At 40.4% G+C, this 25,462-nt stretch overlaps 2 protein-coding genes and 1 long non-coding RNA gene across 3 annotated transcripts; 1 reads left to right on the top strand and 2 right to left on the bottom strand.

Moving 5' to 3' along the window:
* Positions 1–389: 389 nt before the first annotated feature.
* Positions 390–2,009, bottom strand: LOC311056645. Its single transcript, XR_014601896.1, has 3 exons — positions 1,906–2,009; positions 1,605–1,739; positions 390–505 (listed from the first exon to the last, which is right to left on the bottom strand). It is a non-coding gene; the product is annotated as an uncharacterized lncRNA (long non-coding RNA).
* Positions 2,010–11,800: 9,791 nt separating this feature from the next.
* LOC311053597 (phosphatidylserine synthase 1-like) lies at positions 11,801–14,239 on the bottom strand (the record flags this gene model as incomplete). The annotated part of the gene is made up of 2 exons (XM_084069209.1): positions 11,801–11,971; positions 12,887–14,239. 2 exons carry the CDS (start codon positions 14,237–14,239, stop codon positions 11,801–11,803), a joined length of 1,524 nt encoding a protein of 507 aa, XP_083925335.1.
* Positions 14,240–20,749: 6,510 nt separating this feature from the next.
* On the top strand, positions 20,750–23,500 carry map1lc3c (microtubule-associated protein 1 light chain 3 gamma). The gene is made up of 4 exons (XM_084077236.1): positions 20,750–20,813; positions 20,938–20,993; positions 21,634–21,740; positions 23,206–23,500. The coding sequence occupies exons 1-4, from the start codon at positions 20,756–20,758 to the stop codon at positions 23,393–23,395; spliced, it is 411 nt and encodes a 136-aa protein (XP_083933362.1). The 5' UTR covers positions 20,750–20,755; the 3' UTR covers positions 23,396–23,500.
* Positions 23,501–25,462: the final 1,962 nt, after the last annotated feature.

The following is a 25,462-nucleotide window of genomic DNA, read 5'->3' as shown; positions in this document are numbered from 1 at the left end:
ATTCTGATTACCAGACGGCCTCTCTGTCTAAGGCTAAGCTATATGACAACCCCTGAGTTCTCTCTCCTGATTGGATAAAATTGGTATCCCAATATATTTTCTGTTTACTAAAGAGCTGGAGAGATGAGGAGACCCCTGTTACTGAACACTCTATAGCAATGATTATATCTATGTATTTATGTATCTATGTATGTATTTTTTTATTTGAGCGGAACAATAGCCAAAAATAGCAGATCAACAAGCTCACAACGCAAGCTTGTAGATCAGCTACTTTGGGCAAAGACATGATACAGAAAAAAGTGGTCCAAGTACAGATCCAGGTCCAGTTTACTAAGTCTACTCTAGAGGGTTTAAGTGGGTCATTTGAATTGAATTCAGGGTGTTGTGACTTACCTCTAAAGTTCAGAATCATGCAGTGCTGGATTCTGTTACCGTTATCAGGTTGTGCCTGGTTCCAGTCAGTGAAGATCATTGGGCTGCCGTCGCTCCACAACCAAACACCTTCCTAGAGGACAGTATCACATCACATCATTTAATACAATAGGCCTACAGTATGTCACTATTTAACAACTGACAAAGCTTCATGCATTCATTCATTTTTGCCCCTAACCCCCTCTCCATCTAGAAGGAAAGTGTAGGGGAGAATAATACTTGTAAATAAGAATTTGTTATTGTCTGCCAGGCTAAATGAAGGTGGAGGAAAAAGAACAGCATTTTGTAGATCATAACTTTTACATGAAACACATTATTGAGACGTTAAGACAAACAGAACATAAGAATTGTATTGAGTAAGAAAAAGACTAGTGTAGTGAAAGGTATACTCAACTACTGAGTTACTTAATATGGTCTGAGCTATTGTTTAAATCAGGGGTCTTCAACGGGGGGTCCAGGACCCCTAAGGGAACCTCAGAGTTACTACAGGTGGGCCGCCAAATCTTTGTGTGATATAGTCCATGAGCCAGAGCCCCAAAATTGAGCAATGATTATCGAAAGAGTGGGCAGAACCATACCTATATTAAATTGTTCATAGGGTCAATACAGGTAAATAAATATATGATAACCTCTCCACAGGAGCAGCTTTTTCATGGTTATCACACATTTTGTTATTTTCCCCATACGTATGACAGGTGAAAAAATGACAACATTTTAAAATTAGTTATCACAATGACACTTCCTGAGTTGATTTCTTACATGAAGACAATGATTTATCGTATTACAAGTTTTCTGAAATTGTATATTTAAATATGCAAATTAGGCATTTAGTCCATGAGCCAGAGCCACAAAATTGAGCCAGATATTGAATATTCCCTCGTTAAAAACCTTTGACTCCAATATCTTAACAAAATGAAATGAGAATGTTGACTCTGGCTTTGTCCAATGTTCCAATGTTGATTCTGGAAAGTTATGCAAATTGCAATATGCATACTGTATGTTGCGTCTCGGTTCCCCTAGGCCCGGGCCGTAACAGTATAAAACATGGTTAAAGTGGTTAAAATGATTGTGACGCTATATTAACAGATGTTGCGTATCAGATCAGGTACAGTATCAGTATAGTATGAGGTAAAACGTAATCAAACAGTGTATTAAAGGTTCATGTACAGTACCTGTGCTGCATCGTTGCCACCGACCCATGTTACAGTCTTTGCACCAGTTTTGGTAAGTATCAGATCCAGAAGAAAGGTGTGCTCTGTTTTGCTGTGCATGGACGCTAGGTTTCCACCCTGAGACAAACACTTTTTCTACAGAACAATACAAACAGAGGACAAGAAATAATATTATTCAAATGAATAGATAGACAGACAGACAGACAGACAGACAGACAGACAGACAGACAGACAGACAGACAGACAGACAGACAGACAGACAGACAGTTGTGTATTTCATGTTTTAGTTCGTTCTAATTACCTCTGCATCACCCCAAGCCACCTTAGCCGCTTCAAATTTGTAGCAGTTACCAAACAATTCATTCCATCCATCTGGACATTTTGCACATCCCTTGGCGACTGCTGAAAAGACAAGAGAAACCTGAAATCAACTGTTTGAAAGCAACACTAACTAAATTAACACAATAAGGAAATCCTAAAACATATACTTACATGGTACTGGTTCACTTTCACCAGCTACTGTAAACAGAAACACTGTTGTTATTCATCCAAATATGGGACTGCGATTACGTATCCCGTGGTGAAAATAATACTGAACAGCGTAAATGTGAGAGCCTCCTTTTAAACAAACTCAAACAATCGGTTTTAGTTAGAAATCATCACACACACACACACACACACACACACACACACACACACACACACACACACACACACACACACACACACACACACACACACACACGTATACAGGGTTATCAGGGGACTAGCATTCTACTGCAGGGGTAGGAAACCTTAGGCACGAGTGACAACATTACCACAATGTTTACATTGTGATTCATTAAAACATCAATGTGTTGACATTCTGTTCTGTTCACAGTTTGTACATCAAGCATTTGAATCATTTCATATCCATTTGACTTGAAATAATGCTACAAGATAGTTTTTTTTATATAACTCACACAAATATTAGTATATTGTAGTATTATTATGATTATGATTATGATTATTAGTAGTAATATTATTATTATTATTATTATTACTATTATATGACAACCACAATTTCAATGTCACACGGAAATGACCGTAACATTGAGGCATTCACATGTATAGTATAGGTAGGGTAAAGTTTTTTGGTTAAAATGTTAAAGGCTCTATATTGTGATAGTAATAATTGCTTGTGTTTGTTCAGTAACAGGGGTCTCCATGTCTCTCCAGCTCTTTAATAAACGAAAAATCCATTTTCAGGTAGGTTGCAAAATATCAGCCAATCAGGAGAGAGTATCCATTTATCAGCTTCATTTTTTTTTTATAGTGTTCCAGTTCCAATGTTGTCTGTTCATTTCTTTGTGTCATCACTTCCAATTTCACTTATTTAGTCTGTATCCTGTATCCTGTCTGAGTTCTCTCTCCTGATTGTATGAAATTAGTATCCTGACCTTAAAATGCATTTTATGTTTAATAAAGAGCTGGAGAGACATGGAGACTCCTGTTACTGAACAAACACTCTATCAATGAGAAGAGTCTGAATATAGAGCTATTTAACACTTATTTTAATCTTCATTGTCATTATTATTATTGCTGCTGCTGCTGCTGTTGTTGTTGTTGTTGTTGTTGTTGTTGTTGTTGTTGTTGTTGTTGTTGTTGTTGTTTATATTAAAGGTAACAAATCTCAGTGGAATGAATGAATAAACTGGAAAAAAAAACATTAAACCCTAAAAACATGAATGTAAAACAGACTTACCTTTTGGTGAAAGTGTGAGCCCCAGGATGAGTATGATGATGAGATGCATTGTGTTGGACAGAGAGTTCCAAGTGACACCCTGGACACAGTTACAGCTTTTAATACCTCTGTGAAGGGGGTGTGGTGTCTGTGGTGGACATGCAGTATCAAAGTACTTTTGAGAAACACTCAAGTCTCGGTCTAGTTGATGATGACTGCTGGGAACTGTGAAAACAATTCAAATATGTGTAAACCTTTACTGGTATCGTTGCATCTGGAGAGGGTATATGGCTCCACTGTATGTATACTGTACATAAATAAATAAAACATAATGAAATGTGGGGTGTGGTGTCTGTGGTGGACAGTACATCAAGGTACATTTGCTTGACCAATGTTCCGCAGAGCTCTATAGTTGGTACGCTACTAGACCAAATCTCTTTATTGAAAATAGGTCTACAAGCTCACAGGTGAAGGTTCTTTGTGGAGCCATATAGCCTTTTAAAGAACCATTTAATGAATGAGAAAATAAGGTCTGCTTACACACGAAGAAACAACGTTCAGCATAGGCACCACATTAAACTCCCAGAAAACTGTAGTTCTGCTAAAACTCCTAGTTGTTTTGAATTAATTAGAGATTTTGGCTACAACAGCCCACTAGATGTTTTGTCCAATAACTCCAACCTGCTTGAACCGTAGCTCGTACAAATTAATTCCTTGATTTTGATACTATTCCTACAGATTTTGTCCAAAAGTCACACACAGTTTGATATTTCAGATATCATTCCAAGTGGCTATAACTGCCTTCCAAAGTTTGCGGGCCCTGCTGGGCAACCCGGTCTGGCGGGAGGAGCACACTTTTCTAGTTAGGGACCAGTCGAAATTTACAGAAGGGGGTCCCTGGAGGAAAATAGGGGAGGGTCATGCCTTTCTAATTTTAGTACAAGGGAGCTGGGTCAGCTAATTTTGCTTTGAGGGAGGGTCATGCAATCAAGGGAGGGTCATGCAATTTTGAATTAATAAAATAGTCTGGTTTTTTATATACATTTTTAGTACAGCAAAACAGTGGTCAATGACCCCTCTCTATTTCAAATGATACACATTTCCTACTAATGATGACTCAACCAGGTAAACCGGTACAGTTTCCCTTGAAATTCTAACTCCCATTTCTGTGGAAGTATTTAAGGGAGGTTTTAGTACGGTAAGGTAAATACAGGCTTTTATTTGATGTATGATGATGACGCATCAATGTTGTCAGTTACATGGAAGTCGGAGTACATCAAGGTAAATACAGGCTTTTATTTGATGTATGATGACGCATCAATGTTGTCAGTTACTTGGAAGTCGGATGTCTGACTCGGAGTCGGATGTCCAAATAAAAGCCTGTATTTACCTTGATGTACTAAAACCTCCCTTAAATAATTTGCGCTGTGTGCGTGTAAAACTGTCATGGTAGAGAAAAAAATCTCGCCTACCCTAATTCTACCCTATTTCTGGGAACACCACTGGTCACCGCAGTTATTCAATGGGTTTCCACATGTAAGTTTAGAACACTGTCCATTCTGCTACCACTACAGACACTACACTGTGCATTTAGCAAGACTGACTACATTAATGTTCTAATCAATGTGGAAAGCAAAACATCGGACATATTATCAGTTTTAAATGTCATGTTGTTGTATTTGATGGGGAGGGTTAGGGGTGTCAAGATAACACTAATTTCACGAGACATACATGATGTTGGGCATATGATATCGATATGATACATTATTAATGTTCTTTTCTCTCATGTATCATCAACACTGACCATCATCTTTAGTTTAAAATAACAATTATAAAGCACTTTAAAAAACAATTACAAAGTGCTTTGTACACACAAATAAATACATTTGTGCAAGCTTAAAGTAATACTAGGTAACTTTTTCAATAAAACTAAAGTTAAATTGTATATCTTTTGTGAGTGGCAAATGTTTCACAACACCCACTCCATGAATTTCACCCCCGAAAGCCTTTTATTGATATATTTTCTATTGAACGCTGTCAGGGTGGACTTTCCCGCGAAAATTTTAAGAGATTGTATGATTTGAAGAACGAAAAACAACAGCAAAAGAAAACACAGCTCACGGTAACTAAAGCTCCACTGGCTAAGAGAAACGATCCACAGATCGTAGAAAACAATTAAAAGAACGCTTTTTGAAACGCTTCCGTCTTCCGGTGAAAACGAATGGAATTCTGGGTAACGCAGTAATAAACGAGCGGCCTGCAGTGACGGTAATGACCAGCAGAGGCTGCTAAAAATCGTTTTTTTGAAATTTGCACTGTACAACTTTAAGGGAGAATTGAAGTTCTCACTAAATATAAACCCATTGTTTCAGAGGACAGATAGACACTAATATAATATAATATAACACTGTGTAACTATAAATTCCACAAACCTCATATTTTTCTCATCTGGACTTTACCAACCAAGTGCAGCCTAGTTATTTCCAACAGCTAAAAAAAATCTATAATACCAGATACCAAATACCAGATACGGCAACTTTGATGATGTAGAGGACCACTATATTTCCACACTCACTCCAGAGGGCCACAATGCATACTGTCAGGCCATTCTATGTCACATAAAAGTAGCAAAAATTGCCGATCTACAAGCTCAAAACGTGTCACACCACGATGCGTTTTGAGCTTGTAGATCAGCTATTTTCGCTACTCTTGAATTGGAATCCAGTTTTTTTTTTGCTTTTTTTTTTTTTAATCCTGAAAAGTAAAATTTGTATTTAATTTCAATACATTTAGTTATACTTATGTTAACTTTATGAACTTAATACAGATACATTGGACCTAAAAAAGACAATTTCAATACTAGTCATTAAGCTACTATAATATAGACTGAAGTAATTAAAGCGGGTCATGTTTGCAATTGTAACAGCTGAAATCAATAATATATTAGTATTCCGATATTAACTTGCGGGCCGCATTAAGTGAAGGTGGGGGCTGCATGTGGCCCCCGGGCCGCCAGTTGCCCATGTATGAGATACAGTATAATACCATGTAAATAATCTTAGATCAGGTGTAGGCCTATTTGAGAGTGCAGACTGGCATAGCTTTGAGGAAAATAGGGGAGGGTCATGCCTTTCTAATTTTAGTACAAGGGAGCTGGGTCAGCTAATTTTACTTTGAATCCAAGGGAGGGTCATGCAATTTTGAATTAATAAAATAGTCTGTTTTTTATATACATTTTTAGTACAGCAGAACGGTGGTCAATGACCCCTCTCTATTTCAAATGATACACATTTGCTACTACTAATGATGACTCAACCAGGTAAACCGGTACAGTTTCCCTTGAGATTCTAACTCCCATTTCTGTGGAAGTATTTAAGGGAGGTTTTAGTACATCAAGGTAAATACAGGCTTTTATTTGATGTATGATGACGCATCAATATTGTCAGTTACTTGGAAGTCGGATGTCTGACTCGGAGTCGGATGTCCAAATAAAAGCCTGTATTTACCTTGATGTACTAAAGCCTCCCTTAATTACTTTGCGCTGTGTGCGTGTAAAACTGTCATGGTAGAGAAAAAAATCTCGCCTACCCTAAATGTAATTTCTGGGAACACCACTGGTCACCGTAGTTAATAATTATGGGATTCAATGCAGTTTCCCACATGTAAGTTTAGAACACTGTCCATTCTGCTCCCACTACAGACACTACACTGTGCATTTAGCAAGACTGACTACATTAATGTTCTAATCAATGTGGAAAGCAAAACATCGGACATATTATCAGTTTTAAATGTCATGTTGTTGTATTTGATGGGGAGGGTTAGGGGTGTCAAGATAACACTAATTTCACGAGACATACATGATGTTGGGCATATGATATCGATATGATACATTATTGTCTCCGCCAGGCCGAAGGCGAGAGAGTATGTTTTACCCTCCGTCCGTCCGTGTGTGTGTCCGTGTGTCCGTGTGTCCGGGTGCATGTCGCCTTTCCGATGTTAACGAACCCTATACCTAACACAACCATTGGGGCCTAGGGAACCGCAGTGAGTACTAAGCAGGGAGTACTGACAGGGAGTACTGAACGGTGAGAACTTAGCAGTGAGTACTATGCAAAAAGTACTGATCAGTGAGCACTGACAGTTAGTACGGAGCACAGTGCAGCCCTGCAAAGGGATGTAATACTGGGCACAGGGAATACTGGAAAACAGTCTGTACTGAACAATGAAAAAATATTGTATTTTTTCAATATATTGTACTGCGTAGTGAGTACTGAACAGTGAGTCCTGAGCAGTGAGTACTGAGCACAGTGACTAGCGAATATGAAAACTTAGCCAGTTAAAATAGGATCAACATGAGAGTTGGAACCACGGAAGAGATCACCACAACCATTGGGGCCTAGGGAACCGCAGTAAGTACTAAGCAGGGAGTACTGACAGGGAGTACTGAACGGTGAGAACTTAGCAGTGAGTACTATGCAAAAAGTACTGATCAGTGAGCACTGACAGTTAGTACGGAGCACAGTGCAGCCCTGCAAAGGGATGTAATACTGGGCACAGGGAATACTGGAAAACAGTCTGTACTGAACAATGAAAAAATATTGTATTTTTTCAATATATTGTACTGCGTAGTGAGTACTGAACAGTGAGTCCTGAGCAGTGAGTACTGAGCACAGTGACTAAGCGGTGAGTACTGACAGGGAGTACAGAACAGTGAGAACTTAGCAGTGAGTACTATGCAAAAAGTACTGAGCAGTGAGTACTGACAGTTAGTACGGAGCACAGTGCAGCCCTGCAAAGGGATGTAATACTGGGCACAGGGAATACTGGAAAACAGTGTGTACTGAACAATGAAAAAATATTGTATTTTTTCAATATATTGTACTGCGTAGTGAGTACTGAACAGTGAGTCCTAAGCAGTGAGTACTGAACACAGTGAGCAGCACCACCTCTCCTCTTGGCTTGTGGATTGTAGATTTTAAAAGCCTTAACTTAGCCAGTTAAAATAGGAAAGAATACCCAAACCTTCACCCTGACCTTAACCGTAGTAGAGGGTGACTAGGAATGTGAAATCAGTGGAGACTCTTACATTTTAGGACCATTAGGTGTTATCAATGAGTGGGGACCACTTAGTGTAAGCAGGGGGGTGTGATTACTAGGTGAACTCAATTCTCACACCCCTCAACCCCTCCCTGAACCTAAAGGGTCATTGCTTGTAAAACAGAACTTCACACCCACAGGTGTGAGGTGTGAAGGCACTCCCTTCCTTAAAAAACAGCCCACTCAGCCCTTCAAAGGGAGGAAGGGGGTGAGAAATTAGAGCAACTGAAAACTTTAATTTCACACCCAGAGGGGAGAGAGTACTTCAAAAGTCCCTCCCTGTAAACAGGAACTCCACACCCAGAGGTGAGAGGATGATAATAATAATAATAAAATGTTTTTGCAAATGTGAAAACTTAGCCATTTAAAATAGGATCAACAGGAGAGTTGGAATATGTTTTTGCAAATGTGAAAACTTAGCCAGTTAAAAGAGGACCTTTTGGTATGCGGTCTAATATAGAAAAGACTCAGGAATCTGGACAATCCTGCCCTCAGCAGTCACTGGGAAGGTCAGTTGGGGCAAACGAAGTCCCCACAAACAGCATTTACTATTCTGTGCCTATCGGTACATAACTCGGACGGCGCTGAGTCGACTAGCAGCCCAGCGGCTGGTCGACGCGGGCACTCGCGCCTGGAGGCGCTCGGGCGCGTCTCCTCAGCCTTAAGGTCTGCTGAGTCGGCGCGCCTCCGTCATGGTCCAAAACTATATTTGTTTTCTTAAATCTTTTATTGAGTCCTAATCCTGTACCATTCTTATAATGAGATTATGGATGATTTTTTGGTATGCGGTCCAGGTGGGACTCAGGATGACTGGACTTACCTGCCATGCACAGTCCCCAGTGAACATTTCTCACAAAGTTCACTGGCATTTCTATTTCATGTTATAGTTTGTAAACATGCCCAAAAACCTAAACCTTAAAGAAAGGTAAAATGGTTAACCCTAATTGGAAAAAAATGTTTCCCCCCCCTCCCTCTAGGAAAGGGGTAACAGCCAAAAAGAGCTTAGGGCAAAGATTTAGAATGTAGTCTAAAGGAATACTTAATTAAACAGAATGTGAAATTATATGGACCTTAAAATTAAAGAGTAGCAGGATCCCAAAAAGACTTTCTTTCAAAAATAAGATGGCGAGAGCAAAAATTCCTTGCTCTGCCTTTTTCTGAAAGGATGACCTTTCTAAAAAGGCTTAGCACTGAAGTCCGACCCTAACCATTCCCTAACCCTAACCCTAACCGCACGCGGAAGCCAGAGAGAGAGAGAGAGAGAGAGAGAGAGAGAGAGAGAGAGAGAGAGAGAAAGGGCAGTGAGAGAGAGAGAGAGAGAGAGAGAGAGAGAGGCAGAGAGAGAGAGAGAGAGAGAGGCAGAGAGAGAGAGAGAGAGAGAGAGAGAGTGGTAGTGAGAGAGAGGCAGTGAGGCAGAGAGAGAGGCAGAGAGAGAGAGAGGCAGAGAGAGAGAGAGAGACAGAGAGAGAGAAAGGGCAGAGAGAGAGAGAGGCAGAGAGAGAGAGAGAGAGAGAGAGAGAGAGAGAGAGAGAGAGAGAGAGAGAGAGAGAGAGAGGCAGAGAGACTACTCTAGATCACTGGTTCACAAAACATTTACCAATAAAGTTTTTTTTTTTTGTCTTCTCGGAATGGACAATGCAATTTAAATGTAAACTGGAATGAGTGGGGTTGGAACCGGGGATCTTCGGAACTTGAGGCTAACATTTTACTGATTGAGCTATTCAATCCACAGCTTTATTCAGTGAGAAAGGACAATCCAACAAAACAAAACAAAAGGGGGAATGAAGTACGTCATACATTGAAAATAACTACCCTCAAATAAGCTTTTCATGTTATATTTAACAATTGCACATTTATTCAGAGAGAGAGAGAGAGAGAGAGAGAGAGAGAGAGAGAGAGAGAGAGAGAGAGAGAGAGAGAGAGAGAGAGAGAGAGAGAGAAAGAAAGAGAGGGCAGAGAGAGAGAGAGGCAGTGAGAGAGAGAGAATGTTTTTCAAACTGCTCAATATGGCGTAAAATCTAAGGGCGGAGCTTACTGGTCAAAGTGATAGATGTGTTCCTCATGAGTCAAGGCACATGTGTAAGCAAATTTCACGGCTGTCGGCCAAACGAGGCATGACTTTTGCCTGTTTAAAGTTTAAAGTTTGCATTTTCAAAAAGTTGCTACAGCGCCCCCCTTTGACCAATTGGAGTAAGATTGGTTTCAGTGATACTTGGAATGACCCTCTACATTATTGCAAAGTTTCAAACAAATGTGAGTCTGCATGAACGTGTTAGGGGCAGACGAATAATTGTCATAAAACTGCAAAATTAATTGGCTCATAAAAGCTTAATGTTTTCACTTAGAAACCATGTTTTTGTCGGCATAGGTCCAAAGTACATGTGTAGACAGTTTCGTGCAGATTGCTCAAAAATCCCAGGAGGAGTTTGATTTCAACTGCTTTTCATATAATTCAAAATGGTGGGAGATCTAAAGGTCAGAGGTCAAAAGTCAGAGTATGAAAGTTGTTAGGCATGAGGAGACACATGTGTGTATTGAAGTTTCATGGCTGTAGGTCAAACAGGGCATGAGTTGTACCTGTTCAATGTTGGCATTTTCAATTGAGTGCTACAGCGCCACCCTTTGGCCAATGGTTGTGAGTTTCGGGTCTTCGCCGTTTGGCATAGCCCTCCTCTACCATATTGCCGATTTTCGTAAAAAGCGTATGCACGGTTGGGCCAGAACTGCAAAAACGGCGGAAGAAAGAGCACAGTTTTAATAAGGCTTCAAGCCTGATAGTGATAGGCCTCGAAACGTTAAATATTACGATACAGTATGACATCTTGACATACCTATCGTCTCATTTTAATACCACGATAGGCTATATCATGGGACAATATATCGTGACACTCCTATAGGCGGGGAGGGTTAATCTTTTTTTTTTAATCACTTGGGTCATTGTTTTGTTTTTTGTCAAAGGGAGGGTCATGGCATTTTAGATCAGGGCACATACATCTTCTCCAGGAGTACCCTTCTTTAAAAATCGACCTGTCCCTTAGCTCTCTTTTTTTTTTCAATTTGTTTTTAATTTAAAGTAGTTTTGGTAGTTTTGTTTTTGAAAAGGCTTAGTTTATTTTTATTAGTTTGAGTTTTTATTGTGACTAGAAAGGTGCCCGTAGGGCCCTAGCTTAGGACCCTGTATGCTCCACCCCAGTTATGCAATACCCGTTGTACCCGTTATCTGAGTACCCGTTACACCCGTCTGTCTGTCTGTGTGTGTCCCTTTTATGCCCATATATAGAGTTGCGTGTCAGGCATGCCCATATATGGAGTCTAGGTCAGTCTATGATGTCATATTGATGACATCAACTTACTTCGCGTCTTTCCACATGGCGCATCACTCCCTCGGGTCCTCGTCGATGAGCACGCCGAGTTTGAAGTCAGTCAGTCCCATATATGTAGGCGTATCGGTCGGATCGGCGGTTCTGGACAACCGCCTATATGACGCAGAGCACAGCACTCCCTTACCATAGGTCGAGTCGGTCGGAAGGTTCTCAAGATACGTGAACTACAGACGGAGGGATGATTTATGGTAGGTTATGAGGATAGTAGGGGTGAGATTTAAAATAAATCCGAAAAATAGGAAAAAATTGCAGATCTACAAGCTCATATTTTTGCTATTAAATTGAAGAAATCTTGACAAACGGGCTTAAAACTGGCATAGCCACCCAAAATACTAGTCTTGTTTATGAAATATTGACAAAGACTAAAACTAAGGACATTTTCTCAGGTTCCCCTGAATTCAGATGCCGGTGCTTAAGATGTTAAAAACATTTCTGGGGTCATTTTAACATCTTTTTCTTTTATTTTTTTCATTTATGTTTTTAAACTAGAAGACTCTACGTGTGTTCGCTGTATCTGTCAGTCCTTGTCCCTGATGTCATCACTATATGCCTATATATGGGCATGGTTTTGTCTGCGCAATAGTGATGGGCCACGGTGGTCTGCTGGCTGGCCCTCCCACCCATTACCCAATTTTAATATAGGATCTATATATTAAATTAAATAATTAAAGGTTCCCGTAGGGCCCTAGCTTAGGGCCCTGTATGCTCCACCCCATAATAATTAAATTAAATTTATATAATATTTATAATTTTTTGCCAGACCCAGGGGGTCGGCCTACATGAGGCTTTGTCGGTCCGTCCCTCTTTCCCTCTTTTCCTCTGCACATCATGTGCACGTCATGCGAAGTCCGGCCATTCAGATTCCAACCACTAGGGGTCTGGCAGTACCAGGTCTCCTGGTTCTAGTTTTTAAATAATTAAATTAAAAAAAATAAAAAACATTGATTATTCGTCACGCTCCCATTTTGTAAGGACCTCTACTCTTCACTGAATCGATCTCTCGCCGTCAGGAAGACGAGTGACCACTTTGTGGAAGCCAACGGCGATCCAAGTAAAGAATACAGAATATTGAATCTGACCACCAGGCCATTGTCGTCTGCCTCCAGCTCGCCTTTAAAACCCTCCGCCGCACAGTCACTGGACTCCGTGTGGCCGCTGTCCTCGCATTCCAAGAGTCTCTTCTCCTCTCTGCTTGGACTGTAGCGCTCTCCGTACCACACCATCCCAACCAGGCACAGGCACGTGATGAGCGCCACGCACAGGAGCCACAGGACCACCATGAGGATCTGGGTCTTAGAGAAGAGCTCCTGAGCAAACTTCACGCACACCAGGGCCTCCAGGAAAGCGATGGCCCCGAACACCCAGCACTGTGTTCCGACTCTCTTGCACTGGGCGTCCGTGAGGTACGCGTAGTACTGCCTCACCGTGGGCGCCGTGATGGCCAACAGCAGCAGAATGCGACACCAGCTGAGCGGGTGCTTCGCGGGGAACACGAAGATGTGCTTCAGGAAGAACGTGTTCAGCTCGGTGAGCTGCCAGATGATCATCAGCACGTAGACGCCCATGAAGCGGCGGGGGGACGACTTGGGGTCGAACCAGCGCACGTACGTCCAGCTGGCCGGGGTGAACTGCAGCGCCGCCCGCTTGATCCTCCCCGTGGTGGTGTGGATGTCCAGGATGCCCGCCCAGTGGTAGGTCCTCATCTCCAGGGAGCGGCAGAGGGTCATGCCCAGCCAGATGCCCACTCCGTTGCACAGCAGGATGTCCAGGATCAGCTGGTCCCACCAGCACTCGGCGAAGTTGGGCAGCAGGTGCATGAAGAAGAGCTCGGTGACCTCCCAGGTGATGCTGATGGTCCAGCAGAGGCCGTAGCTGCGGATGAGCAGGGCCTTCAGCACCCAGCCCCAGAAGTGGCTGAAGGCAAAGATGTCAAAGTGGCTCCAGATTCTCTCCCAGGTGATCAGGTTGCAGTTGAGGGCGTAGTCCATGACGTCCACCTCCCGCTTGGCGTAGCGCAGGCCAGGGTCCAGCCAGTACAGGACGTGCTTGACCTGCATCAAGTTCAGGAAGATGACGGATACCAAGAAGAGGAAGTAGAGGACGCTCAGCCCGAAGACCATCCGCCATATCGCCGGGTGAGGCCTGGTGAACGGGCCGTTGGGAAACGCCAGGACGCTTATGACCAGGAAGAAGGAGACGAACACGGCGAGGCACACCCGCAGGTTGGCGTCGGGGTTGGCGTCGTCCCGCGCGAACGCAAAGTACATCAGGCCGAGCACGGTGCATACGAGCAGCGAGATGGTGTGAGGCTTGTAGAAGAAGTCCAGCGTGATGTTCTCCACCTCCTGCTCGTTCACCATTCTGAAATGCATCTTGTAGTTGACGTCGTCTTTGCTCAGGGTACGGGACCCGCTGTACACGGACACCGCCATCGCTGCCCCCCCGGAGTGTGAAGCCCTCTCCGAGTCACACGCACCACCCGCGGCCAGCTTACGTCTTTGTTGTGATTTTTTGTTTTGAATTGAGCCGATAGCCCAACACAGCACCTTGTTGGTAATAGTAGACAAATCATCAACTGGTCTATAAAGGAATTAACCCCTATTGCTGTGGGTTGCTTACTTATATTGGTTCAGTTGCACAAATGTCTCACAAAGCATGGACGCCTGTTCATCTATCTTCTATCTATAAATATGTGGAATCTGTGTATCGTGTGTCCCTCCACAAATCCTAAGAACCGGCCTACCGATTGACTTCAAACTTGCCGTGTGTGTCATCGAAGACTAGAGGGAGTGACATGCCGAATGAGTCAAATCAGCGGTTGTCCAGTCTGTCTGTGTGTCTGTCTGTGTGTCTGTCTGTCTGTGTTCCTTTTATGCCCATAAACTGCATGGAGATCTCTGATGTCATCAAAATGACATCAGGGAACGCTCTGTGAGTTTGTAAATAGGCTAATTTCAAAATTTCTGAATATTTTTTGATAATCTTCCACAACAGGGCTTAAAATTGGCACAGCTAAAAAATAGATAATTAAAAAAAGAAAAGAAAAAAAGAGAGAAGCAAAAATAGCAAATCTACACACTCAGCTATTTTCGCTATTATATTAAAGAAATGTTGACAAAAGGGTTAAAGACGGTCACAGCTAAAATACTAGAAGATACACTGCCTCTCTTTAAATTGTCTCTCTCTCTGCTGCAGTGTTGCCATGTCTGCTTATTATAAGCGACTTTGGGCTTCTTTTTCTGTTATGTTGCTTGATTTTTTTGGGCTTTCTAAAGTGTAGTTGCTTATTTTGGGCTTGGCCAAAGTTTTAAATTATTATTTAAACCAATGGTTCTCAAATATTTTCATATCAAGGACCCCATATGTATTCGTCCCTATAACCCCCATCAGAAAATGTTTTGTGCCAGATTTGTGTTGTTAAAATAGCAGATCTACAAGCTCACCAGATCGACTATTTTCAAATAGCCGATACATGTGTATCTCATGTAGTAGTGATCGCTTCTTTTGGGCTTGTTTTCATAGACAGCTTGTTGCTTGTTTCTCTTGAGAAATCTGGCAACACTAGTAAAAACACTGACCCAGTGGTGGAAATTACTTTAATACATTTACTCAAGTACTGTACTTAAGAACACTTTTGAAGTATTTTTTTACTTAACTGGAGTATTTCCAATTTTCTGTACTTCAGAGGCAAATATTGTACTTTTACTCCAATACAATTATTAGAAAACTACAAGCCGATCTACAAGCTCACAGCATGTCGTGATGCGACGCGTTTGAGCTTGTAGATCGGCTATTTTCAAAAGATGTTTTTATACATTTTAGACAAATAATAACTTGTAAAAGGGGACATTCTGCATAATGAGTACTTTTACTTTTGGTACTCTACGTAGGCTTTATTTTGATGCCTATACTTTTGAACTTTTACTCAAGTAAATTTTGATTGCACTTTTACTTCTAACAGAGTCTTTCTACAGCGCAGCATGTAGAACCCTCCCCCTCTCTCTCTTTAATTGTCTCTCTCTGCTGTCTGTGGCTGCAGCAGCATCTAACTACATCATTTGCAGCATTTAATGTGGCAACAGAAAGCCATTGAGCTGCAGAGGCCGTGACGAGGCAAAGACGCAAACAGCCTGATGCTCAGTTTTCATTCTGCTTGATAAACTGTGGACGTAATCAATTCTGTTCATTCCATTACGGTTTAATGGACTGGAAACTGTTAATTAATGTCGCTACTCTCTCTCTGATGTCCTGAGTAGAAATGGAATGTCGACTCACTGAACTACTTATGCCAACTTTCTAATGACTTCAGTATCACAAGAACTATAAAGGAATGCTTTTAGGAGTGTGTTTATACGGAGGAGTGGCCATTGACAGAAAAACAATATAACTCGTGGCCTCGAAATACTATCTCGCTCCATCGAATTACTTTAATTCCATATAAACACACTCCTATTTTCAGGGATTTTCAGGGAGGCCATGAGGCCATGGCCGTCGTAGCCCCTTAGTTTGGCCTTGTGCCCCTAAATAAAATGGCAGGTCCTGAGGCCACAGTGGCCTTAATGCCTCAGGTGGCTGTTCTCCTGTTTCTTTCTTGTCAATACATAGACATCAGTGTCTCTTTCTTGTCATGTAGACACTGACTATAGCGTCTTTTGTTGAGATTCTGAATTATTAACTCCCCTGAGTCCTCATCTTTAAACCAGTGACTTTGATTGGTGGAGGGCTGAGCATGGATCAGATTGTAAATACCATTTTTCACTGCAGATAGTCTACATATTGAATTTAAAATCATCCTTAAGCCTTAAATTCAATTAATGGCATTTGGCCTTTGTGCCAAATGCTGACAACACCAAAGGCAAGTGGCCTTTGGTGTTGCCCCTAAAATTACAAAATTCCAGGCCTGGTCAACGACCACTCTGGGACATTTACCTCCTGGACTCCAACCAGTATGGTTCAAAGTGGGTCACTTGACCGATACTGCCCTCCTGGCAGTGACGGAGGGCAGGGTAGTGTTTCCTGAAGAGGGCAGATACCTCTTCAGGAAACACTACCCTTCCTCTTTGCCTGGCCTACTTGTTGTTAACTAGTTGTACGAACTCTTGTTTTATTGTTGTATTGTTTTATTGGATCTTGTTTAGTCGAAACATTTATTTGTTTTCGCTCATGCTCATTTGATTTTGCTATTTTTGCAAAATATAAAATACTATATTGTTTTGATTGATTGATTGATTGCTTAATTGCTTGATTGCTTGATTGCTTGCTTGATTGATTTATTGATTGATTGATTGATTGATTGATTGATTGATTGATTGATTGAATACTTTAATAACAGTTTGCACAGAAGGCACACATTAATACATACTGTAAAGATCTTTATAAACATCGAAAACATATTTTAATGTAAATTAGACAGACAGACAGACAGACAGACAGACATGGATGGATGATAAGATGGATGGATTATTAGATAGATAGATAGATATAGATAGATGGACGGGTGGATCAGACATACAGACAGACGGACGGACGGACGGACGGACGGACGGACGGACGGACGGACGGACAGACAGACAGACAGACAGACAGACAGACAGACAGACAGACAGATTTGTCTTCTGTAGGTCAACCCTAACTGATAGATCAAATACTACGAGTGAGCAAATCAAACCCAATGAAACCACATGAACCATAACGTGCACACGGTCCAGGTCATTGTGTTAAAACATCAGCACCAACTCAACTGAAAACCCCAAACATGATGTAGCCAAATGCTGCTGAGCAATGAAGGGAACTGACTGGACTGGAGTCATGGGGTGTTTGACAGTCTGGTCTGGTGGATTAGTGCTGCCATCTACTGGTCAACCACTAGGATGGGCTGTGCCTGTGATGCTGTGTACACACTTTTTCTCAATGTCAATCTACTCTACACAGTGGTGGAAAGTAACTAAGTACATTTACTACTACTCTATCCTGGACCTATAGGGTCCACTTTCACCAGTGGTGGAAGAAGTACTCCGATATTTTACTTAAAGGGATATTTCACTTTAAAAAAAACTTTTGGTCATTTTATGGTCTACTCAGGCTTTAGTGAGCCCTCCAGACCGTTTTTAAGTTGCTTTATTCAGTATTTAGATATTTGATATTCATTTTACCAGCCACGCCCCCTTCCTATACAAACCCATTATAACTTAAAACTCAATTTTTAACCTGTTTAACCATCAAAAACACCCGTCCTTGGTTCTGGTGACTCACCCTGCCCTCCTAATGCGTGAGGGGGCCGTGTTTTTTTGATTACTTTTTTCATTTATTTTTAATATATATTTTTTGTATTTAATTTTTTCATTTTCCAAAAAAAAATATTAAAAATAAATGAAAAAAGTAATCAAAAAAACACGGCCCCCTCACGCATTAGGAGGGCAGGGTGAGTCACCAGAACCAAGGACGGGTGTTTTTGATGGTTAAACAGGTTAAAAATTGAGTTTTAAGTTATAATGGGTTTGTATAGGAAGGGGGCGTGGCTGGTAAAATGAATATCAAATATCTAAATACTGAATAAAGCAACTTAAAAACGGTCTGGAGGGCTCACTAAAGCCTGAGTAGACCATAAAATGACCAAAAGTTTTTTTGAAAGTGAAATATCCCTTTAAGTAAAAGTAGCAATACCACAAAAATATTCTGTTACAAGTAAAAGACCTGTGTTCAAAATGTTCAATCAATACTAATGATAAAATGGTACCATTTTTTTCTACTTGGTCTGTGTCTCGTAGGAGGGCTGTGGACAGTCCAGAAACCGTCTACCAGTGACATCATCATTAGGCAGGATTTTTTTTTTCCAACAAGATTTCAAGTTTATTATTTAGATTTTTATTAACGCGAGAACAATGGCTTCTATTATTGCATTGCAACTTTCCAGGAATAGAAAGCCTGCAGTTTCTATTCGCTTGGATTCCTCATCGATGATGTCACTGGTAGACGGTTTCTGAAATGTCCACAGCCCTCCTCTGAGAGTGAGACACAGACCGAGTACAAGAAAATGGTACCATTTTATCATGAGCATTAGTGAGGACCAATTATATGAAGATAGGTTGAAAAGTGGTGAAGTCGTCCTTTAAGTTAACTATCAATCATTCAGCTGCATGGGGACCCCCTCAAGGACCCCTGGGGGTCCATGGACCCGACTTTAAGATCCACCACTGCTGTAAATAAGTCTTTGCTCACAGCAGAGCATACTGAATATCTGTATAGCTGCTAAATTATTCTTCCATCATATCATAAAACCCTGTTTTTAACTTGAATTTCAGCCAGGTCACTGCACAGTGCACATACTTATTATACGAGTGAGTGACAAAAGAAAAAGTCTTGAATAACCTCATAGAAATTGCCTCAAAATGTCTTGGCAGAATGTCATTGCAGGCTAGTCACTTCCCACCAAATATCACAATTTATTTTTGCTGTTTACATTCTTCTTCTTCTTCTTCTTCTTTTTCTTCTTCTTCTTCTTCTTCTTCTTCTTCTTCTTCTTCTGCTTCTTCTTCTTATTATTATTATTATTTTTCTTCTTCTTCTGCTGTGTTAATTTATGAATGTATTAATGCAGTGGTTTTCAACCTTTTTTGCGTCAAGGACCCCCAAATTGACACATATTAGCCCAGGGACCCCCATTGGAAAAGATATGCCATGGGACTCAAACATTTAGGTTTATTGGGGGTCCCAATCTACACTGTATCATCATCATCATCCATGTTCCATTTGGTTCCATTTGTACACTCTCAGAGGTCAATTTGGTTCCAATTTTGGTAAAAAAAAAATGTTGGTTCCTAACTATTAATTTGGCTGGGGACCCCCTGGAACCCCCTCAAGGACCACTGGTGGTCCCCAGACCACTGGTTGAAAACCCCTGTATTAATGTATTCCTATTTTACCATTTATAGACCATGTTAGGCAATATGTCCAAGTTTGTTTCCTGTCAGCTACATGAAATAAAAACATGGACACACTTTATGTTTCTGAATTGTTTATGTTTGTCAATGAGCATGTGAACGGGCTCCCAACAATTAGTATTAGGTTACCATGACAACCGGGGCCAGCCAGTCCAGGCATTCCTCCCGGGCTATGGGATTAAGAATATCCATATTGATTGGTTGAGACAGATTCATTGGACATGTAGGGGGAGGGAGGGGCCCATGTGGCAATCAGCTGATTCGTCACTCCTCCGGCCACAGTGGACGCGGAGTCAGCGTTGCCATGTCTGCTTATTCTAAGCGACTTTGGGCTTGTTTTTCTGTAAAGTGGCTTGTAGTAAATATTGGCAGTTGTGGGTTGCCGTATTTTGGGCTTGTTTCTAAAGTGTAGTTGCTTATTTGGGATTGTTTCCTAATATTGTTGACACCAGTGGTTCTCTTTAACATTTTCATGTCATGTATTTGTGCGCAGAGTCGCAGATCCCCCGCCGCTCTTTTTTTTTTGTGCTAGGGACCCCAGTACCAGATTTGTGTAGTTAAAATGTTTCAAAAACTTTTTTTTCAAGATTTATTTTTTAAATAGCAGATCTACAAGCTCACAAGTAACGCGTTGTGAGCTTGTAGATCGGCTACTTTCAAAAAGCCAATGCATATAGGTTTAAACTTTTTAAAGTGTTCATGTGGCCTAGTTCTTCTTTTTGGCTGGTTTTCATAGACCTGGTTGCTTATTTCGCTCACAGAATCTGGCAACACTGCGCGGACCGCGAGGTTTGTCGCTTCTTGTAGAGAAAAAAGAACAGACCTACAAGCCCACAACGCGTCGCGTCGCGACGCGTTGTGGGCTTGTAGGTCTGTTCTTTTTTTTATGCCAGCGACACCGTCGTACCAGGAGGTATATAAATCAGGCTTTATTAGAGACAGCTGCTTCTCTTATTCCTCACAGTACATTCATACAGCCGGAGAGCAGCAACGCACTTAAACATCAGAATGCCTCCGTTTGATAAATCACACACACCAAAGGCCTTCAAACAGAGGAAAAGCCTGGGTAAAAAAAACAAACAAGAAAACTAATCCTTTTAAGTAATTATGCCGAATTATGCCTGTTTTTGATTGTTTTAAACTATTTGACCGAAACACTATGAATTGTGACTTAATTTTCTTCCCTGCAGCAACAAGAAAACAAGAGGTTTCGGGCATACGGTCTAAATTCCCAAACAAAATCCCGGTAAGTGGCTTTAAAATGGATATTTGTGGGCTGTTTAGGCCACTTGATGCTGCCTTATTGATATATCGTAGCAGCCTTATGTATTGACAGGCTGTGTCAGTGGTGGAAAAAGTACTCAAATTCTTTACTTTAAAGTACCAATACTTCAATATAAAAATATTCTGTTACAAGTAAAAGTCCAGAATTAAAATGTTACTTCAGTAAAAGTACAAAAGTATTGGCATCAAAATGTACTTAAAGTACCAAAAGTAAAAGTACTAAATATTTGAAAATAGCAGATCTACAAGCTCACAACGCGTGTTGTGAGCTTGTAGATCGGCTATTTTCAAATAGCCTTGGTATAAAACGGGGCTAAAGTGGTTAATGTATGTTTCATTATATCATAGTTTATATCTGAAAAGTAACTAGTAACTAAAGTTTTCAAGTAATTGTAGTGGAGTGAAAGTACAATATCTGCCTCAGTGATGTAGTGGAGTAGAAGTAAAGGTATTGGAAATACTCAAGTAAAGTACAAATACCTCAAAATTGTACTTAAGTACAGTACTTAAGTAAATGTACTGAGTTACTTTCCACCACTGTGCTGTGTACAATTGACCTAAATGATAGAAATGTGAGGAATAAAGCTGATTGTTGGTTGCAGGTCATCATTGAACGGTACCAGAGGGAGAAGTACCTGCCGCCTCTGGATAAGACCAAATTCCTGGTGCCCCAAGAACTCACCATGACTCAGTTTGTTACCATTATCAGGTCCGTGTCTAAACTTTTTCTATGGGTTTTACTAAATAAATGTTTAAGTATACGCACAGTGGTGTCTGAAGATTTAACTGCTAATGTTGTGCAAGAAATTCCCCCCACAAATGGTTTAAAGGTGCTGTGATATCATTTGTTAAGACTATTAATTGTTAAAGTTCTTTTCTTTATAGTCGTTAATGCATAGTCTTTAGTAAATACAAAAAAAAAAAACATTTTCAGGTTACATAAGTATCCAATCAAGAAAGAAACCCACAAAGAGTGTATCAGCTTGTGTTCCAATTTTGTTCCCTCTCCTGATTGGTTAAAATTGGTATCCTGAACTGAAAATGTATTCTGTTTATTAAAGAGCTGGAGAGACAGGGAGACCCTGTCTATAGCAATGATTATGGGAATATAGTAGACATGTTACACTTTTTCTAGCATAAAACTTCACAGCACCTTTTAATATCATAAGTAAATTAATCCAGTGAGCACAAAGTAAAATTCTCAGTGTTTATCCATGTATAACTTGAGAATAGACCCCTCCATGTGTGCACATTGAGAGAAACTGTCAGTAAAGTAGACCAGTCTCTAGACAGAGTTAAGTGAACACTGCATACTTGACGGTGCAGAAGGGCCATTCTGCACGACCTGTGACTCATGACTTGATGCTTGTTGTGTGGCTGGCTGTGTGATTGTGACTGTTTTGCTTGTCATTCCAGCAGGAGTGTCATTTGGGGATTCGGCTGAATGGCAATTGCCACCCCTTGCATTCGCATTTAACGACAAATTCGGTCAATTTCTGCAAATCTGGAGTTTTTTTGCAGATTAGATTTTACTCTATTTATCTGACACAGATTTTTCTTATTGTGTCAGAATTACACGCCCTTCCATCTTTACATGTGACACATGTTATAGACACGTGTTTTCTTGTCTGTTACATGCATTCATTAACCACTTTCAACATGGCGACCCTATTTGTGGGCATGTAATTGTGTAGCAAACATTTTCCCCAAAAATATCATTTATTTTTAATTAATCGATTGATCTACGAGATATATATATATATATATATATATATATATATATATATATATATATATATATATATATATATATATATATATATATATATATATATACACATATATATATACACACATACATACATACACACACATATATATATATATATATATATATATATATATATATATATATATATATATATATATATATATATATATATATACATACACACACACACTTTATTAATCCAGATCACAACAGCTCACGACACATTTCTTTTTGCAATGGGGCTTGCTGAGCCCCAAAGTGATGACTTTGTTTTGCCACACTAGTTCTTTTTTCCTGACATGACTCCTCTGCATTCCAGAAACGGCACGAAACCTGAAGCAGACTTGATGCTTTGTTTAGTGGATGTGTGATTGTGAATGTTTTTTTACTCTGTCATTCCCAGAAATCGCATGGACTTGAAGCAGAGCCAGGCGTTCTATCTGCTCATCAACAACAGCGGTCTGGCCAGCATGTCCCTCAGCATGGCCGAAGTGTACAAGGACCACAAGGACGAGGATGGCTTCCTCTACATGACCTACGCCTCCCAGGAGATGTTCGGTTCTGACCAGGAGGAGGAACCGGACTCGTTTTAATTTTAAAGGGGTACTTCAGCCCCCTAAAATGACTTGTTCCCCCCCCCCCTATCAATTACTCACCCCATGAAACCTTGCATTTATGGAGATTTTGAAAATATGCTGCTGTGCCTTGGGTTGGCTCCCACAGTGTTGGTTGAGTTGCACCCCCATTTTCATGTCAATATTCTCCATTTCTTCATTCAGGAATGAATTTGAGGCTTTGCGGGGTGAGGAAATTATGGAAAAACAGTCATTTTGAGGGTGAAGTACTTAATTACTGGCTCATCTGGACCAAAAAGCCATTTCAGTTGTAAATAGAAAAGATTATTGTATACAATATTTTAATATTTGCTTTGTAAAGTTTTCATTGGTTGTACAATTTTTTTTTAAATATGCTGTGTGAAATAAACCTGAAGTCTTTAACTATACATCTACTGCGGTGTAGTTTGAATTAATTATGTTTTTGGATGTTTTGACTTGGTCCTGTTCAGTTGTCGGCCTGTAGAACATGTCCTTACGGCCCCATTTGGTTCCGTGGGGGGGCGGGGGCTTTGGACCCCATTTTGAGAGCCACTGTTCTACAGAACCAACCCATCAGTCTGCTTGCAGTGGTGAAAAGTAACAAAGTGCATTTTGTTGTCGGGCAGAAAGAAACCTATGTCAACATATCGAAACTTTTTTTTTTTCGTAAATGAATGCCCTTCTTGATCATACAGTGTCACACAAAAGTAGCCGATCCACAATCTCAAAACGCGGAGGCGCGAAGCTTGTAGATTTGCTAATTTTGCATCCTGAAAGGTTTCCATCCGACAGATGATTTACTTGTTTACTGTACATGAGTATTTCTCTTTTTCAATAGTTTATACTTCTACTCCACTTGTTGGTGGAAAATTCTTACTTAACCCATTAAGACCTGAGGCTGATTCTAAAAATGTTTTCTAAATCGTGTTTTGAAAAATATATTTGTTCACGATTTTTCAAATAGCAGATCTACAAGCTCATAGTGTGGTACTCGGTGCCGCACTATATCTGCTATTTTTGAATAGCCAAAAATGATTCCCGGAAGTGTTTTAAAGTGAAGTATCCCATACAGTTCAGTGAAATCTCTTGATAATGTGTCTTTGATGTACAGTAGATTTTATGAGCGAATGGACACGGCAACACTAATGTCATCTTTGTACCGTTAAGTCTTACATTATAGGCCTATTTAGATGACTTACACGTGATTCAAGGCTGGTTTATCCACTACGGTCCATAACTAGAGAACATCACACACATCTAGCCTATTTAGGCCTATGTATACACAGTACATTATCATGTCTTGCTTTAACCATTGGACAACTCTATACTGTGTATATTCTAATTTCTATCCAATACTACTAGTTGACCGGGCCGGGGTTCCCCAGGGCTCTATACTTGGCCTATTCCTTTTATCCCCTCTACACCAAATCTATTTGCAGAAAATAGCCTAATATTCGCTCCAGAATAGGGATTATAGTGTTCATGTGTTAAAATATATAAAACGGGGATGGGTTGTGCCTCCCCTACTTTAAATCACTTTAAACAGTGGTTTTCAACATTTTTGTGCCGGCCAGGCACGACAAAGGGCAAGTCAATACCTCATGACACATCTGTACGCATATAATACAGGTGTGTTACAGACTACAGAGGCAAAATAGCCTATAATAGACCGCCACCGGTACGGTATATCATTTATTTTGCCTTGGTATTAGGAAATGAGCAATGGTGTAGAGCAACTAAGTATATTTACTCAAGTGACTTACTGTACTTAAGTAATTTTTTTTTTACTTTAGTGTGGAGTATTTCCAATGTTCAATACTTTTTACTTCTACTCCACTATATCAGAGGCAAATATTGTACGTTTTACTCCACTACAATTATTTGACAACTTTAGGTACTAGTTGCTTTGTAGATTGTGATTATTATTACAAAACATGCATTAACCACTTCAGCCCTATATGCATACTAAGGCTATTCGAAGACTTGTAGATCTGCTATTTTAAAAGCATTTTTATACATTTGAAAATGTGTCAAATGGGACCTTCTGCAAAACGAGTACTTTAA

This window comes from Gymnoscopelus microlampas (genome assembly GCF_963454915.1).
Source record: "Gymnoscopelus microlampas genome assembly, chromosome: 2".
In the NCBI taxonomy this organism is placed as follows: Eukaryota; Metazoa; Chordata; class Actinopteri; order Myctophiformes; family Myctophidae; genus Gymnoscopelus; species Gymnoscopelus microlampas.
The sequence above is the reverse complement of the archived record's forward strand: the minus strand, read 5'-3'. Positions and strand labels throughout refer to the sequence as shown.

Coding starts and splice junctions, on each gene's coding strand:
- map1lc3c (XM_084077236.1), top strand. CDS start 20,756: ATGCCTCCGTTTGATAAATCACACACACCAAAGGCCTTCAAACAGAGG. Junction 20,814..20,937: donor CAAACAGAGGAAAAGCCTGG/GTAAAAAAAACA, acceptor TCTTCCCTGCAG/CAACAAGAAAACAAGAGGTT. Junction 20,994..21,633: donor AATTCCCAAACAAAATCCCG/GTAAGTGGCTTT, acceptor TGTTGGTTGCAG/GTCATCATTGAACGGTACCA.